Source organism: Neocloeon triangulifer, unplaced genomic scaffold (genome assembly GCF_031216515.1).
Source record: "Neocloeon triangulifer isolate White Clay Creek 2 clone unplaced genomic scaffold, ASM3121651v1 ptg000012l, whole genome shotgun sequence".
In the NCBI taxonomy this organism is placed as follows: Eukaryota; Metazoa; Arthropoda; class Insecta; order Ephemeroptera; family Baetidae; genus Neocloeon; species Neocloeon triangulifer.
The window spans coordinates 6,680,790-6,695,139 of record NW_026775554.1 but is presented as its reverse complement, the minus strand read 5'-3'; the positions used below and the strand labels follow the sequence as shown (position 1 = coordinate 6,695,139).

At 39.5% G+C, this 14,350-nt stretch overlaps 2 protein-coding genes across 3 annotated transcripts; both read left to right on the top strand.

The window, feature by feature from the left end:
* The first annotated feature begins 603 nt into the window (after positions 1 to 603).
* LOC132196718 (lethal(2) giant larvae protein) lies at positions 604 to 7,925 on the top strand. Its single transcript, XM_059619547.1, has 19 exons — positions 604 to 705; positions 767 to 860; positions 1,143 to 1,328; positions 1,381 to 1,487; positions 1,786 to 1,929; positions 1,984 to 2,322; positions 2,483 to 2,849; positions 3,135 to 3,386; positions 3,439 to 3,594; positions 3,660 to 3,939; positions 4,065 to 4,218; positions 4,288 to 4,427; positions 4,542 to 4,825; positions 5,008 to 5,237; positions 5,348 to 5,556; positions 5,788 to 5,884; positions 5,939 to 6,072; positions 6,207 to 6,277; positions 6,775 to 7,925. Exons 1-19 carry the CDS (start codon positions 671 to 673, stop codon positions 6,829 to 6,831), a joined length of 3,336 nt encoding a protein of 1,111 aa, XP_059475530.1. The 5' UTR covers positions 604 to 670; the 3' UTR covers positions 6,832 to 7,925.
* Positions 7,926 to 8,140: 215 nt separating this feature from the next.
* On the top strand, positions 8,141 to 14,350 carry LOC132197568 (serine/threonine-protein phosphatase 6 regulatory subunit 2). 2 transcript variants are annotated; one of them, XM_059620920.1, is made up of 19 exons: positions 8,141 to 8,314; positions 8,830 to 8,928; positions 9,018 to 9,097; positions 9,158 to 9,431; positions 9,861 to 9,998; positions 10,050 to 10,231; positions 10,297 to 10,419; positions 10,471 to 10,585; positions 10,748 to 10,900; positions 10,958 to 11,233; positions 11,286 to 11,344; positions 11,452 to 11,638; positions 11,697 to 11,881; positions 11,985 to 12,164; positions 12,404 to 12,483; positions 12,564 to 12,713; positions 12,765 to 12,882; positions 12,931 to 13,056; positions 13,201 to 14,350. In XM_059620920.1, exons 2-19 carry the CDS (start codon positions 8,869 to 8,871, stop codon positions 13,247 to 13,249), a joined length of 2,535 nt encoding a protein of 844 aa, XP_059476903.1. In that variant the 5' UTR covers positions 8,141 to 8,314; positions 8,830 to 8,868; the 3' UTR covers positions 13,250 to 14,350. The 2 variants fall into 2 exon arrangements, with proteins under 2 accessions (XP_059476903.1, XP_059476902.1); XM_059620919.1 differs by having other exon boundaries at positions 8,142 to 8,314; positions 9,828 to 9,998.

Sequence of the window (14,350 nt, the reverse complement as noted above, 5' to 3'; positions counted from 1 at the left end):
AATATTAAGACAAAGTTTTGTTTGTAAGAGAAGCTGAGCAAATTTAATATACACCGTATGATACCTTTTCAATTTTAAAAGGAAACAAAAAACGAAATCATTAAAGCTTGCTATGCATTTGAGTGATTCCTATTTATTTTCCTTTTATCACATATGATGAGAAAATATTTCAATTTCATTTATTATGTTACAACGTATTGTTGGTTTATGAATTATTTTTAGAGACCATTATTTTTTTTAACGTTTTAAGAGCAAGAAAAAAGTTAATATTTTCTAATTGCTTTCTTTAGGCATTTGATTAAATTTTGGAAGAATAAATAAAAGTTAAATTGATAAAACTCAGTTTTTTACCAAAACCAATCCTTCTTCGGTCCTGTGCCAAAATAGTTTTAATTAACCGATCGAAAAGGCAAAAATCTTGGATCCTTGATGGATTTTCATCTCAATATGCCCGAAATTTTGAATATCAAAAAATAATGTTGTTGCCAAAGCCGAGTTCAAGTGTGACATTCTCGCTGGGATTAGTGACGCAAGGCGCTTTGTTTCCAGCTTGCCATGTCCCATCAATCCGATTAGCACACGCAGAACCCTTGCTTCCTTCCTTCCCTTAGTCGTTGCGCGAGTTTGGCTGCGACCGCACGCAGCACTTTCAGTTTTTATTTGAGCCGAAATGGCAACACGACAGCCCGCCCAAGAACTGTTCAGGTGCCAGCCGTGAGGGAGGCGAACTAAACGCATTGATCAGGGTGCTTTTTTATGGTTGCAGGGTGACCAGGATGCTAAAGTTCATCCGAGGCAGGGGCCAACAGCCCACCACTGAGCGCCAGCGTCAGCAGCGCGAATTGCTCAACTTCAAAAAGGTGCGATTTAATATTTTTTATTTTTACATATATTTCTTTAATTTCTACACAAATAACGAGGCTATTTTTTCTTAAAAATAAAATTTTGTTCTTGTGATTCATTTACTGCCACTTGAAACTCCTATTCCATTAAAATTACAATTTAAAATTTATATTTATATGTATTGTATTTCTTTCAATTTCTTCTTATTAAAATACATTAATCTTGCTTTGGAATGTATATAAATATTTGCCAATGTAATATTTTATACAAAATTAAACAATCTTTAATTTTAACTCTAGACCGTGCAGCACGGCTTTCCTAGCAAGCCAACCGCGCTGGCCTTTGATCCAGTGCTTAGCTTGTTGGCCATCGGCACCGCCAGCGGGGCTATTAAGGTCTTCGGCAAGCCTGGAGTTGAGTTTTACGGACAGAATGAGGCCTGCGATGGCTGCGGGGTCAGCAAGATTATTTTTCTGGAAGGAGAGGTGAGAGGCAATATTCAGTTGTGGTCAGTGGTATTGACTTGAACTTGTGCAGGGTCGACTGGTGACCATTCTGAATGACAACTCACTCGTCTTGTGGGAGATTGAGGAGACCAAATGTGCCAAACTCGTCAAGGTCAGAGCGCTGGCTCTTGAGGGAAAGTAAGTCCTGTCCCGTGGTTGGGATAATTGTGAAATTTAGAAGGCTGAAGTTCTTTTTTATTTAAAATTATTTAATTCATGCTGATTAATGTCAAGATTAGGATTTTTTTTTTAAATCCAGACAAATTTAAATTTCTGGAGGTATTTAAAATTAAGGGAAAATGGTTATACAATTATTCTAACATCAAAGTCACCAAACCTTAGCTCAATCCTCCTGGTTTTTTTTAATATCCCTTATTCTATCTATAGAGTTGAAAGTCCATTAAAAATTGATAAAAAATTTCCTTGTTCAATTTAGACTGAAGAGAATATCAGCGTCATGCCTGCAGAGTGGCAACCAGCACTTGCTGCTGGGCACAGAAGGTGGAAATGTGTACCTGTTGAATACACGCACTTTCCAGATGGAGGAGAACATTATCTATCAGGATGTGGTCATCCAAAAGTAAGTTGCTCAATTTAATTTGGCAGAAGTAATTTCAGTTTTTCACTCTAACAGTGTGCCTGAGGATTACAAGATTCGGCCGGGCGCAGTGGAGGCGATGCAAGAAATGCCAGGCAACTCAAAAAAATTGCTGATTGGTTACAATCGGGGCTTGATGGTGCTGTGGGACCTTGAGGCACAGCGCACGGAGCAAACATACATCAGCAGCCAGGAGCTGCAAGGCTTCAGCTGGCACACAGGCGGCACCAAATTCAAGTCGGCCCACAACGACGGCAGTCTGGTCACCTGGGACGCTTCGGTCGGAGGACGAACGCCTCTTGAGGAGCCCACCACTGTCTACGGACCCTTCCCCTGCAAACCCATCTCAAAAATCATCTGGCATGAAAATAAGGGGTGAGATATCAATTACTAATGTTAAAAACTTTATAAATGATCTCAAGATTCATAAAAAAATTCTGCTTTTTTAACGTAACAAAAGTATTTCCTCATTTTTATGGAAATTTTTATTTAAATTGAAAACTTATGTAATTATTTAATCTGCATCTATTTCCAGAGAGGAGCTAGTGATCTTTGGTGGTGGAATGCCTCGTGCAAGTCACTCTGATCGCTACACGGTGTCGGCTATGAAGGGCCAGGATGACAAGCATGTGGTCTTTGACTTCACCTCTCATGTTGTGGATGTAGCCCTAGTGTTGCCTGAAAAGGGGGGTGTTGCTGAAGCGCTGATCGTACTGGCCGAGGAGGAGCTTGTTGTCATCGACCTTTCCGACCCTGAGTGGAGGATGATCCCCTTACCCTATCTGGTGTCACTGCATGCGTCTGCAGTCACATGCCTTCAGATGGTCAGCCCTGTGCCACATGACCTCTGGCAACACTTAAAAGAAGCCGGCAGACAAAGCGAAAGCAGCTATTCGAGCAGCGTAAGTTTTAAATTCAAATTTGTGTTTTGCAATTTATCATATAAGAAAGAAAAAACTACAAAATTTTAAAACATTTCCTTGCAAATGCTTTTCAAGTTTTAATATCTATGCAGGGGCTAGTCTCAAAATCATTGGTTTAATTTTTTTATGTTTATTTTTGTTAAAATATTCCTAAATGCACATGGATGATGCATGTGATGAAAAATTTGGACAAAAATAAACAACAGTTAACGAGAAGAGTAGAACGGGAGATAGAAATTATTGCATTTTATTGTTTGTTTGTAGAGTTGGCCTATTACTGGAGGAAATCTTACCAATGACTCAGACAAGAAAGAAGAAGATTCTAAAGGAAATGTACATGAACTTCTTCTTACGGGACATGAAGACGGCTCAGTACGATTCTGGGACGCTGACGGAGTTGCCCTTGCACCCCTATTTAAGTTTAGCTCCGAGCCATATTTTTGTACCGGCGACGACTTTGACGATGACATTGCTGATGATGCTGGAGATGAGGAAGACTGGCCTCCGTTCAGAAAGGTTTGATTGAGTTTGAATGTTAGTAAGAATAAAGTTTATAACTCTTTGGCAGGTTGGCTGTTTTGACCCCTACTCAGACGATCCACGTTTGGCTGTTAAGAAAGTGACCTTATGCCCCTTCAAGGGCATTCTAGTGGTCGCTGGCACTGCTGGCCACATTCTTCTGGTTAAGCTGAAAACCCAAGATGACCCTCCAAAAAAGATTATGGTGGGTGGATTAAGTTCATACTTTTTAATTTTTGTACACCAAGAGATTAATTACTTCTTTTTCAGAGCACTCTTATGAACATAGTGCGGGATAGAGACGGTTTTGTGTGGAAGGGCCACGACCAGCTAAAATTAACTGAGAGCAAAAGCAAAGCAAAAAAACAGGCATTACAGAAGGGCGCCACTGTGGAGGCTCTAGTGCAGCTTCATCCACCTGCCTCCATTACTGCAATCACCCTGAATTCAACCTGGGGCATCTTGGCAGCTGGAACTGCTCACGGACTTGCTGTTTATGACACCACCAGACATGTCGCTGTCCACACTCGATGTACTCTGAATCCAAATGGTTATTTTAAAAAGAACTACCTTATCAAACTTAAATACTTTTTTTAAAGCAAATTATTTGTATGCAAATACGACTTACATTTTTTTAAATATGAACCATTAACAAGCTTGTCTCTATTTTGGCAGACATCTCGGGTGCGGGAGACACACCAATTTCGCGACGAAAGAGCTTTAAGAAGAGCTTGAGGGAGTCCTTCCGACGCCTTAGGAAGGGAAGGTCGCAGAGAAATACAAACAAACCTGGATCTCCAGCAGCGTCCCCTGGTGACAAGGCTGAAAGGTCAATTTTTATTTTTTTTTTTAATTTTATAGCAGATCATTAAAATGCTGAAATTACATTAATGCACAGCTCCCTACCTGGTACGTCAGCTGGAACGTCTGTTGCATTGTCGAGGCCTGTGGAAAGACAGGTGGAAGCTAGGCCAGTTGAAGATGCCCTAGGCAGCATGGTCAGATGTTTGGCCTTGGAGGACACCTTCCTTGTCAGTCGTAAGCAACTTCAATTAAATCAGCATAAAATTCAGCATATATATTAAAAATTGTCGATGACTCATTTAAAGAGAAACACCAGGTTAAAATTAAAACGTCTTCCTTATTTTGCAGAGCAAGGAACCTCTCCCACTCTTTGGGCTGGCACCAACAGCGGCAATGTGCTGGTGTTCACAGTAACAGTGCCCAAGGGTGGAAAGCGAAAAGACGAAGACGTTTCCTGCCAGCTCGGCAAAGAAATTCAACTGAAGCACCGAGCGCCCATTGTTAATATCATCTTGCTAGATGGTATTGGTTCGCCTTTGCCTATTCCTGGAGAAGTGGAAGCAGGACTGACTCCAACTCCTGACATCGTTGGTCCCCATAGAGTGGTCATTTGCTCTGAGGAACAATTTAAAGTTAGTCATGCTTATTTTTGCTATTATATCGCTCAGTTTGCCCTGTTTCACAAGCAGAAAATCAAAATAGAAAGGGATTGATGCAAATATTGGGGAAATATGACATTTAATTTCAAATGTTAATTTAAAAAAAAATGTTCAATTATTATGCTTCTTCTGATGGAAAAATTTCAATTTTCAAGACCTTCACCCTACCTACACTGAAGCCCTTCTGCAAGAGCAAGCTGACAGCCAATGAGGGCTCTATGCTGAGACGAGCAGCTCCCATTCGACTAACGCCTTCCAACGTCCGAGCGGAGGAAGCACAGTATGCCCTCTTTGGGATAACAAACATGGGTGAAATCCTGGCTCTCACCCTACCAGACTTAAGGAGGCTCCTGGCTGTGCCCTGCATCAAACGAGAAGATATCAAGTAATTATCCTTTCAACAATGATTTTGACAATCCCAGTAGCTACTAATAATTCAACACCAGTTCTGCTTAAAACTTTGATTTCATTGAGGAAATTTTCTGTTCGCTTTAGCGGCATCACGACTTTGGGTTTCTCTCGATGTGGTGAGGCAATCTACCCAATATCGTCTAGTGAGCTGCAAAGAGTGAGCATCGCAACACAGAAGGTGACCCAGCTGCGGTGCCACCTGAGTGGCACAAGCAGGGCAAAGGCGGAGACAAATGGCATCAACGGAGACACTGTGTCCGAGAGCGGGACGTCAGAGGCCGGTAGCAAGAAAGGTACATCGCAAAGGTGACTCGCAACTATGCGTGTCGTGTGCTGATGCCCCTATTTATTTTGGCATGGTTATCATTAATTTTTTTTGTACTTTGACCTGCAACCTATTTCGAACGTAAATCCAAGCATGCTATTTAATTATAGCATGAGATTCTTTGCAATGGATGAAAAATTTTGTCGTGTATTATTATTTTCCCCTTAAACATCAATTCAATATAAAAAACCTTTTGCAGATGAGGCTGTGGGTCTCAATGTGTCGTCTGGAACGGAAGAGCAGCTGGAGGTTAGCATTGGAGAATTGACCCTGGACTCTGTCAGAGATCACCTAACGTCAGTCACCCCTTCAATTTCTATACTTTGTCTGAACAAAATATGTTGTTGAAGGTCTAGCACTCCAGGAGCCACGACTTCTACGCCTAAGTCCTCGCCGAACGCTAATTCCATGGCAAACTCATCGCTGGCGGTTGAAAAGAAAGAGACAATGAAGAATGGTGGCAACAGTCAATCCACAGAGCAAAGTGAGTTATCATTTAAGAATAAAACTTAAAGTTATATAGGTCGTCATCTGCATGGCTTATGTCAGTTGCTTTTAGTTCAATTTTGCTTTCGAGTAGAAATGCTTTTGTTTTAAATGAAGCTTGCGATTGTGTAGAAGTGCTTGACAGCCCGCCAGATGCTGAGCTGGAAAACAACGAAGATGCTCCCGAGCCACCGCACACAGAGGTCAGACTACCCTTCAGAGAGATCAAAACCCTGCGTTGCTAATTTTCAGGGTGGAGGTGGACTCTGTGGAAAGCTTCTCCTTATCAGTTGAAGGACCTTTCTTTAGAATTAACTTGTTTATTTCACTTGTACGCATGCTAGTTCTGGGATGTGCTGGGATGGTTATGAATTGATGTCTGCAGCTTCTCTAGATGCTGAAATTTATTTACTGACTGATTTGTATTGCATGAGTATTTAAAATTAAATTAAAAAAATATTTTATATCAAATAATCAAAGACCTTTTGAACTCTATAATAGTTATTTAAGTATGAAATGGTACTTAAAATATTTAAACCTAAACCGTACTGACTATTTTATGTTTGTATTCCATGAAATAACATATATTTAAAGGGTCTATGATGACAATAATCAAACACGACTATTACCTGGCACTAATACTAACACTGAATTTTGTACATGACAACTTTTCTCTACAAAGTTGTCCTTATTTTTGCAGATTAATGGAAGCGCAGTGGATGTTAAAGCCCCTTTGGCAATCTCCGAGGACCTGTAAGGCTAGGCTCAGATCGAAAAGACTTCTCTCCGATTCCAGCCGATGGATCTTTTTGACGCATTCTTTCGCTCCTCCCACTTTCCAATAGTTTACAACCTCCATCGCCTCTCTCACACAATATGCTCTGAGGCGAAGGGACAAATTTTACTAACGAAAGATGCTTAGAATTAAATTATGTAACAACATGAGTGGCGCATATTAATATAATATATTTTAAACTCGCAATGTATGGCAAAAGGTCGCAATTTAATATGAATTAATTTGACCCTGAAGAAGCAAGACAAGTCGAGAAGTGGCGGCTCTGTTGTTTCCTATTAAAATTAAAATTTGGCTTTAAAAGTGTACCTAGACTTGTTGCAAAACCCAAAGTTTGGAAAATGAAGATGTGTTTGTTTTTATCTTTGTTGCACAGCACACAGCTTGTTTGTATTGATTCTGTCGCACGCCACCTGCAAGCTTCATGGCAGAAATTTTAATTTAGGGATGGTTGATCCATGATCAACTAAATTTTTTGCTGTAAATATAACGCACCCTGACTGGTGGTAGAACTGTTGTAACCACTTAATTATTATAATCTAAAGTGTTTCTCTTATTAAGAAGACAGAAAATTTTGGATATTTTTCTAACAATACCAATATTCAGTATTTCGTATTCTAAGATAAATACTATGTATGTGCGACCAATCGAAAAATGCTTTTTGTGGCAAAAAAAGAGTGATCGGTCAAGTGGCAACGACAAAGTATAATTATATTTTGTGTTACGATGATTGGTTTAGCAATTATTATTTCATGTACTTAGAAGAAACGTGGTATAGCTTTTATGGTACATGTGGCTTTTGAAGCAGAGAGCAGCTTTTTTTGTATTCACATATACGCAGCAGAAACTCGAAACACATATACACGCATCACCTTGTTTATAAAGAAGTATAGCTTTATATCTCTACCAACCATATCCATATTATGTTTCATGATTTCTAGTATCGCTTGCCTAAAGTAGGAAATTATTTTTACCATTCTGATACACAGAAAAATGTTAATTGAATTTACATTTATTAATGAATGTTATTTTGAATAAACAAAAAGTTTTAACCTAATTCTGGAATGATTCTATTTAAAATTTCAAATTATATTTTCTTGTTATCGACATAATTGGCTATATCCAGATTTACCGTAATGGAAAAAAATCTGTAAATCAAATAAAGTTGTGGAATTTCACGCTTCCTAAGTTCCTATCTACAATAGCGCATCAAAGAAAATATACATTATTCAAACATTTGGCGCCTCTTATTGCAACTCTGGCACTTTGTCGAGTTTGTCGCTGAGCATAGTGGGTCGGAATCAACCAGGCGCCATTCCGCGAAGTCGAGCGAAAAATTTTGTTTTTTCGGCCGGAGCAAGTGCAATTTGCGGACTGTGATCGGCCGTTCGACCGCAGAGAGCGTGACCTCTGTCGAATCTATTTGGGCGCTCGTCGCCGCCTTTAGGTTGGTTCCGAAATTTGCCGGCATTTGGCCAGCAATTTGCCTCCCTTGCTCGAACCTCTCACACCTCTCGTCTTGCCTGCACAAAAATTGTTTTTGTCTTTTTACAAACGGCGAAACGGCGCACCTTTCTCATTTGGATGAAATCTATTGACTTGATAATTAGTGGTTAATTTTCTTTTTCGATTGTAAAGTAAAAGTTATCCTCAGTTTCCCCGGAGGGCTTCAATTTTTCAGAATAAAATTTGTGGTCATTTCTTGCACTATAAAATAAAATTTCTTGTGATGCAAAGACAAAATATCAAATATGCTGAGATTTTTTTAGTTTATTTTTAATAACTTTTTTTATTTCAATTTCTATCATAATTAAAAGTGTTAACTCCAATTCTGATAATACATCAATAACATCTTTTTTTCTCGGTCGCCTGAAATGATTAGATAAAATATTGTTCTGCTGAAAGGGAGGCGTTTGCTAAATAAACACGTCATTATAGGAAAACATTTTATTTCTGCAACAGCTTTTTGGAAGTCTGCTGTTTAGGCCATAAAATCAAACCATGTTCTGGAAGTACAACGCCAGTGCCTGCTCTCACCTTGAGACCCTCCTTAGCAAAGAGGTAATATATAGCAATTAATAGATTCAAAGAAACATAATCATGTACTTTTTAAATTGACACTAATTCACAATTTTTATCTTTAACTGCAGGATGTAACTCTGTATGAGGTCTTGGATGAGGAGGACATAGTACAAGAATGCAGAGTTCAAAACAAGAAGCTTATTGATTAGTAAAACCTTAATCATTGAATGTTGAAATAATAATGTTAAAAACTTTTTAAACACATCAGTTTGTTGCGGCCTGAAATTTTGGAGCAGCTGGTAAGCCTGACTGTGGAGGAGCCGTCGATTGAGGTGGAAGAGAAGCACCGGTTTCGCTACTCGAACATGGCTTGTGAGTTGCTGACATGTGACGTTCCTCAGCTGAACGAGCGCCTGGCTGGCAGTGAAACCCTCCTCACAAAACTGTACTCCTTCTTGGACACACCACCGCCCCTTAACCCTCTGCTTGCCAGCTTCTTCAGCAAAACGTTCACCGGCCTTGTCACACGCAGAGCTGAGCAGGTATTTGCACTAGGAATTTTTTTTCATAATGACTTTTTGGGTTTCATTATTAATTATACAGTTCTTACAGAACCTTAAGAAAATTTGTAAAAAAGTGCTTCAAAATTAACTGTATTCAAGGATTTTTTTTGCTAATCCTTATAGAAAAAAATGAACCTTCATTATATTTGAATTAGCTTTTTTAAATTTGTGTGTTGGCATCTTCTTATAAATACTTCATGAATCTTCATCTGGTTCTTTTTAAATTAAAAAGAAGTATTTCTGTGCTTACAAAAAACAAAACTAAAGTAATGTCTCTCCCTCTTTTTCTCTATCTGTTTCTCCTCTCCTTGATCTTTGTTCCTTTCCCACTGCATGATTGCGACCAAATTCTGACCTATCCATTCCTTCCACCAGAACTGGTACTCCTATCAGTTCACCTGCTTGCAGGCTCTAGAATTCCTGAAGAAGCAGGAAGACACTGTCGGAGTCCTTCTGCGCCACCTGGGCACCTCAGCCATTATGGACTTCCTGCAGCGCCTCATCACCAGTGTCGAGGGCAATGACATGCGCAAGAATGTTCTTACGGTTTGTATTTTCTAAAATTAATAATTTGAATTCAATTTTTTTTCTGTGTAGTGGTTAGAAGGACAGAATGTAGTGCAGCGAATTCTGGAACTGATGGGGCCTGAAACTGAGCCTGAGAGGCACTGCAACGCCTCCCAGCTGTTGCTTGACGTCATCAGAATATCAAGGGACACCTTTAGAACCTGTTCTTCCGAAAACGGCGGCCCTGACCCCATCTTAGAAAGACTAGAGTCGTGAGTATCAAAGTTGCTTCCATTATTTGTAGCAATATTTTCTTCAACAATTTACACATTTACAGACCCGAAACTGCCTCAACCATTCTGGACTTGATGCTCTCTGGCGGGGACCAACGCAGTGAGAGTGCCATAGTTGGAGGTGTAGCGGTACTTCTTACTTTGTTAGAGACAAGTCGACTACCTTCGTGAGAAATTATTATAAAACCCAGTATTTTTTATTGATTCGTGGCCAATAGGGACGACGGGTCTGAACATAATGAAGAGAGAGAACTTTCTTGTCAGAGCAACATTTGCAAAGCCATGGTTCCAAGGCTCAAAGACCTCCACGACGTTCTACTTCACCCTCCCAAGGTATAGCAATGCAAATGTTCAGTTTGTTTTAAGTCATGCCATTGTGTGAGAAGTACAAAATAAATTTATTTAAGATGTCAATAATTTTATCAATGTCTGAGAAAATTAAATGCTTATTTAAAATTGAAATTGTGTGCAAGAAAAATTATTTTTATTTTTTAGAAATCTGCGATCCAAACGACGGCTGAGCACTTAGATCCTCCCTTTGGAAATACCCGCCTGCAAGTCTGTCGCCTTATATCAGCACTTGTTGCCACTCAGGATGTTGAAGTTTTAACCACTTTATCAGAACTAGGCACTCTTAGCGTTTTACTGGTAACTACTCGGAAAGAAATTTTGGAGCTTCTTGATCTCATTGCCCTGGCTTTACAGGATTTGTTTTTTGCATACAAATGGAACAACTTTCTGCACTCTCAGGTTGAGCACTGCATCACTCTGCTGCTGCAAAGCCTATCTGGCCCAGAAATTGCGTCGCTCAATCACAATTTCGATAAAACGTTTGCCAAGAGCCCAGGCTCAAGTCCTTCAACACCTCCCGCCGAAGCGGAAGCTGACTCGGGTGATAGTGAAAAGAAAGATGAGGTGGCTGAGACTGAGGAGAACGTTAACGCACCACACATTTCCGAGCCGAGTCCACTTGTGATTAACGTAGGTGCCTGACGATTTTTCGTTTCAATTTTTATATTTTTTTTTTGTCCAGTTGTTCGGCGAGAGTCGCCTTTTAGAGAGAGTCATTGAGGCCTACAAAAAGGATAAAGAGTAAGTATTATCTCTTGGAACTTCAATTAATTGCTTTTATTAAAATTGCAAATGATTATTTAAAAATTCAAATCGATGAATATTAATTTTTATTGTTTTTTTTTTAGTGGTTCCTTGCCTAAAGTGAAGTGTGGATACTTTGGCCACCTGGTTCTAATTTGCAACTGCATCCGGCAGTGCGTGACTGAGGAAACGCTGGCCAGGCTGGTGCCTGCAGAGGATACACGTCTTGAGTGGCATGAGCTGCTGGATGGGCAGATCGAAGAAATCAACAAAATCCAATCTGAGTTCCTGGTAAAAGCAAAATAAAGTAAACCAATGAATTATTAAACTTCTTCGTTGTGGTACTTAGGGAGGGCAGCATCCGTCTAAAATCATTGAGTCTGAGGACAACGACTACCCCATCATTCCGTTCTCTCAAGAGGGCACCGTGCTGCTCAACTTCACCGAGCTTCTAACCTGTTACAAGTCAACACCTTTTGCTGAAGGCTCCTCGTACGATGACAACCAGTTTTTTGACAATGAGGACCCTATGCAGTCAGTATTAAATACCAATATTTTTTTTCTGCTGTGCTTTCTTTTTCGCTGCGGGGTTTTGCATTGCATGCTTGTTTTCTTTTCGTCTGGGGACGTATTACAGTTCTGAACCTGACACATACGTTCCTCCGGGCTACAGGCTTGGCTCATCAGATGAGATGTCACGGCGCCGCGAGCTCTTCTTTGACATGTGCAACCAAAAGACGGGGCCTGGCAATGACGATGATCTGGACAATGAGCTCAACTTTAACTCACCCACCACAGTTGAACCACCCGTGGTTAGGTATGAATCCAGTACTAACTTTCTATACTTTGCTTCGCTATAGAAAAAAAATTACAATAATTATTTGGAATGTATTATTTTAATTAGTTCCAAAATCAATAAAATTTTTAATATTTTAAAGCTCCAAAATGGAGAAAAAGTTATAGTATTTTTTTCAATAGAAAATGAAGATAAAATGCAAAATTTTGTTGCCTATCTCCCCCACAGTTGTTAATTATAATGATTCTTAAAACATTCAGAAATCTCAGTGATGACAGTGATGAAGAAGAGCAATCCAATGTACCTGGTGCTGGAGTCATGGAAATTGATACTGTTGATCGTAAGTTTGCGAATTATTAATTTTTGTAAATTGTTATTAGTCTGATCTATTTTTTTATAATTATTTATTTCATTGTTCAGCCTGGGCCGATACACCTGCTGTGGTGGCAGACGCTGAAAATCCTTGGGAGGCTAGTGAGATTGCTGCAGCCGAACAGGCGCCCGTCGCTGACCAGGATGGCTGGGCCAACTTTTGTGCCTTTTCATCGGGACCGGAAGCTGCGCCTGAAGGTTGCTTTCTTGTTTAATCTTCAGTAACAAATTAAATATTAGTCATAACAGTTAAAGATGAGGAAAACAATGCAGGCTCCGAGGCAGCTGATCAGACTTCAGCAGATACCAACGCCAATCCTCCATTGGAAACACTGGAGGAAAATTCTGAATTAGTTGACAATTTTAGGTACTGGTTAGTAGTAGCAATTTTCCTTGTTTTCATTTCAAATTCCAGGTTTCTTTCGCAAGGACTGATGTCGGCGGAAGGTGTGGCGGTAGACCCTCCCGCCACCCAAAGTGATACTCCTCTGGCTGAAGCAGAGGAGCCCAAGTGTGAGGAGACCGAAGTCGTCACGGACAGGTACCATTTCAAAACTTTTTATTTTGTCTCTAGTTGCAATTAAAAATTGTTCGCAGTCTATCTTTATTCAAATGCTGCCTTAAAATCTAAGCAGAAATGTGAGATAAAATTGTATTCTTAAAGTTCTTCTGATTTGTGTTCCAGTGGCAGCTGCAGCACAAATATTGCGGCCGAAGGTGAAGGAAGCATTTAGTAGTTTTTTTGGTATTTCTTCTCCGACCCCGATGCTCACTACTTTTATTGATTGCGACGGATGGATGGAGGCAGTCGAGTTGTTTGTCACACCAACAATTTTAGTAAAAAATACCACCACGGGTTCCGATACGTGCAATTCAATCTTAGCATGTTTCAATCCATCGGCAGATTGATTGATGGTGCCTTGTACCACACAAACTATTCCAGAATAATATTTATGATGTTCATGAATAATTGTTCTCTGTGAGTTAAGCATTCGCATATCTTGTTTCACCTCTACCAGAGCTAAAACTTTTCTTATGGAGTATCCAAATACAACAACTATAAGCAAGTGCAAATTATGGAACGTATTTTTTGTTATGCGCATCTTGATGAATAGCCTTGTTAGTTTTTTCAAAGTTCCACACAAAGCGAGAAAGAGAGAATGAAACAGCAGTTACCTACCAATTCCACCATGGCTCTTGAGATTTTTTGCCAACTTTCAAGACGCTGCATTATCAGGGAAGTCACCAATATATTCCAACTTATGGTGCTCAACTTTATAATATTATTTAATACAGAAAACTTATGTGAGTGCAGCGTCAGTCTGATCTTTTGGTTGAAATGAAGAGTTTCAGGATGCCAAACTTGTTATCAATTGTGAAAGAGAAATTAGGATCTGTGATGGATATTATTCCAAAGTAGTGTCTTCAAAATAAGATTGTTTTTTATCAACACAAAAGTACACATTCACTCACTCTTGTTAGCTCAAAGAATTGTCAAATTATTTCCACCAACCATTAAGTTTTGATTTATTATTTTTGTACGCCACCGAAGTGAATTTAAAAAAACTGTTTGAAAACTTCAAGATCGATTGGTTGCATGCGACTCGTTCGTTCGTTCACTGTGAGGCCATAACATAGCCAAAGTTGAATGTTGAAAGAATAAAATAATTATACCACAAAAGACCTCGCCAGCCGATTGACCTTTTCATTGCACACCATGTGCCTACCTCCGAAACCAGTGCGATGAATTTACTACTTCCTTTTTTGCTGTATTTTCCAAATTATGTTTACAAGCAGGCAGTTTCATTTTAAATGATGAAATAAAGATGCAAGTA

Coding starts and splice junctions, on each gene's coding strand:
- LOC132196718 (XM_059619547.1), top strand. CDS start 671: ATGGCAACACGACAGCCCGCCCAAGAACTGTTCAG. Junction 861..1,142: donor AATTGCTCAACTTCAAAAAG/GTGCGATTTAAT, acceptor TTTTAACTCTAG/ACCGTGCAGCACGGCTTTCC. Junction 2,850..3,134: donor AAAGCAGCTATTCGAGCAGC/GTAAGTTTTAAA, acceptor GTTTGTTTGTAG/AGTTGGCCTATTACTGGAGG.
- LOC132197568 (XM_059620919.1), top strand. CDS start 8,869: ATGTTCTGGAAGTACAACGCCAGTGCCTGCTCTCACCTTGAGACCCTC. Junction 11,234..11,285: donor CGAGTCCACTTGTGATTAAC/GTAGGTGCCTGA, acceptor TTTTTTGTCCAG/TTGTTCGGCGAGAGTCGCCT. Junction 13,057..13,200: donor ACCGAAGTCGTCACGGACAG/GTACCATTTCAA, acceptor TTTGTGTTCCAG/TGGCAGCTGCAGCACAAATA.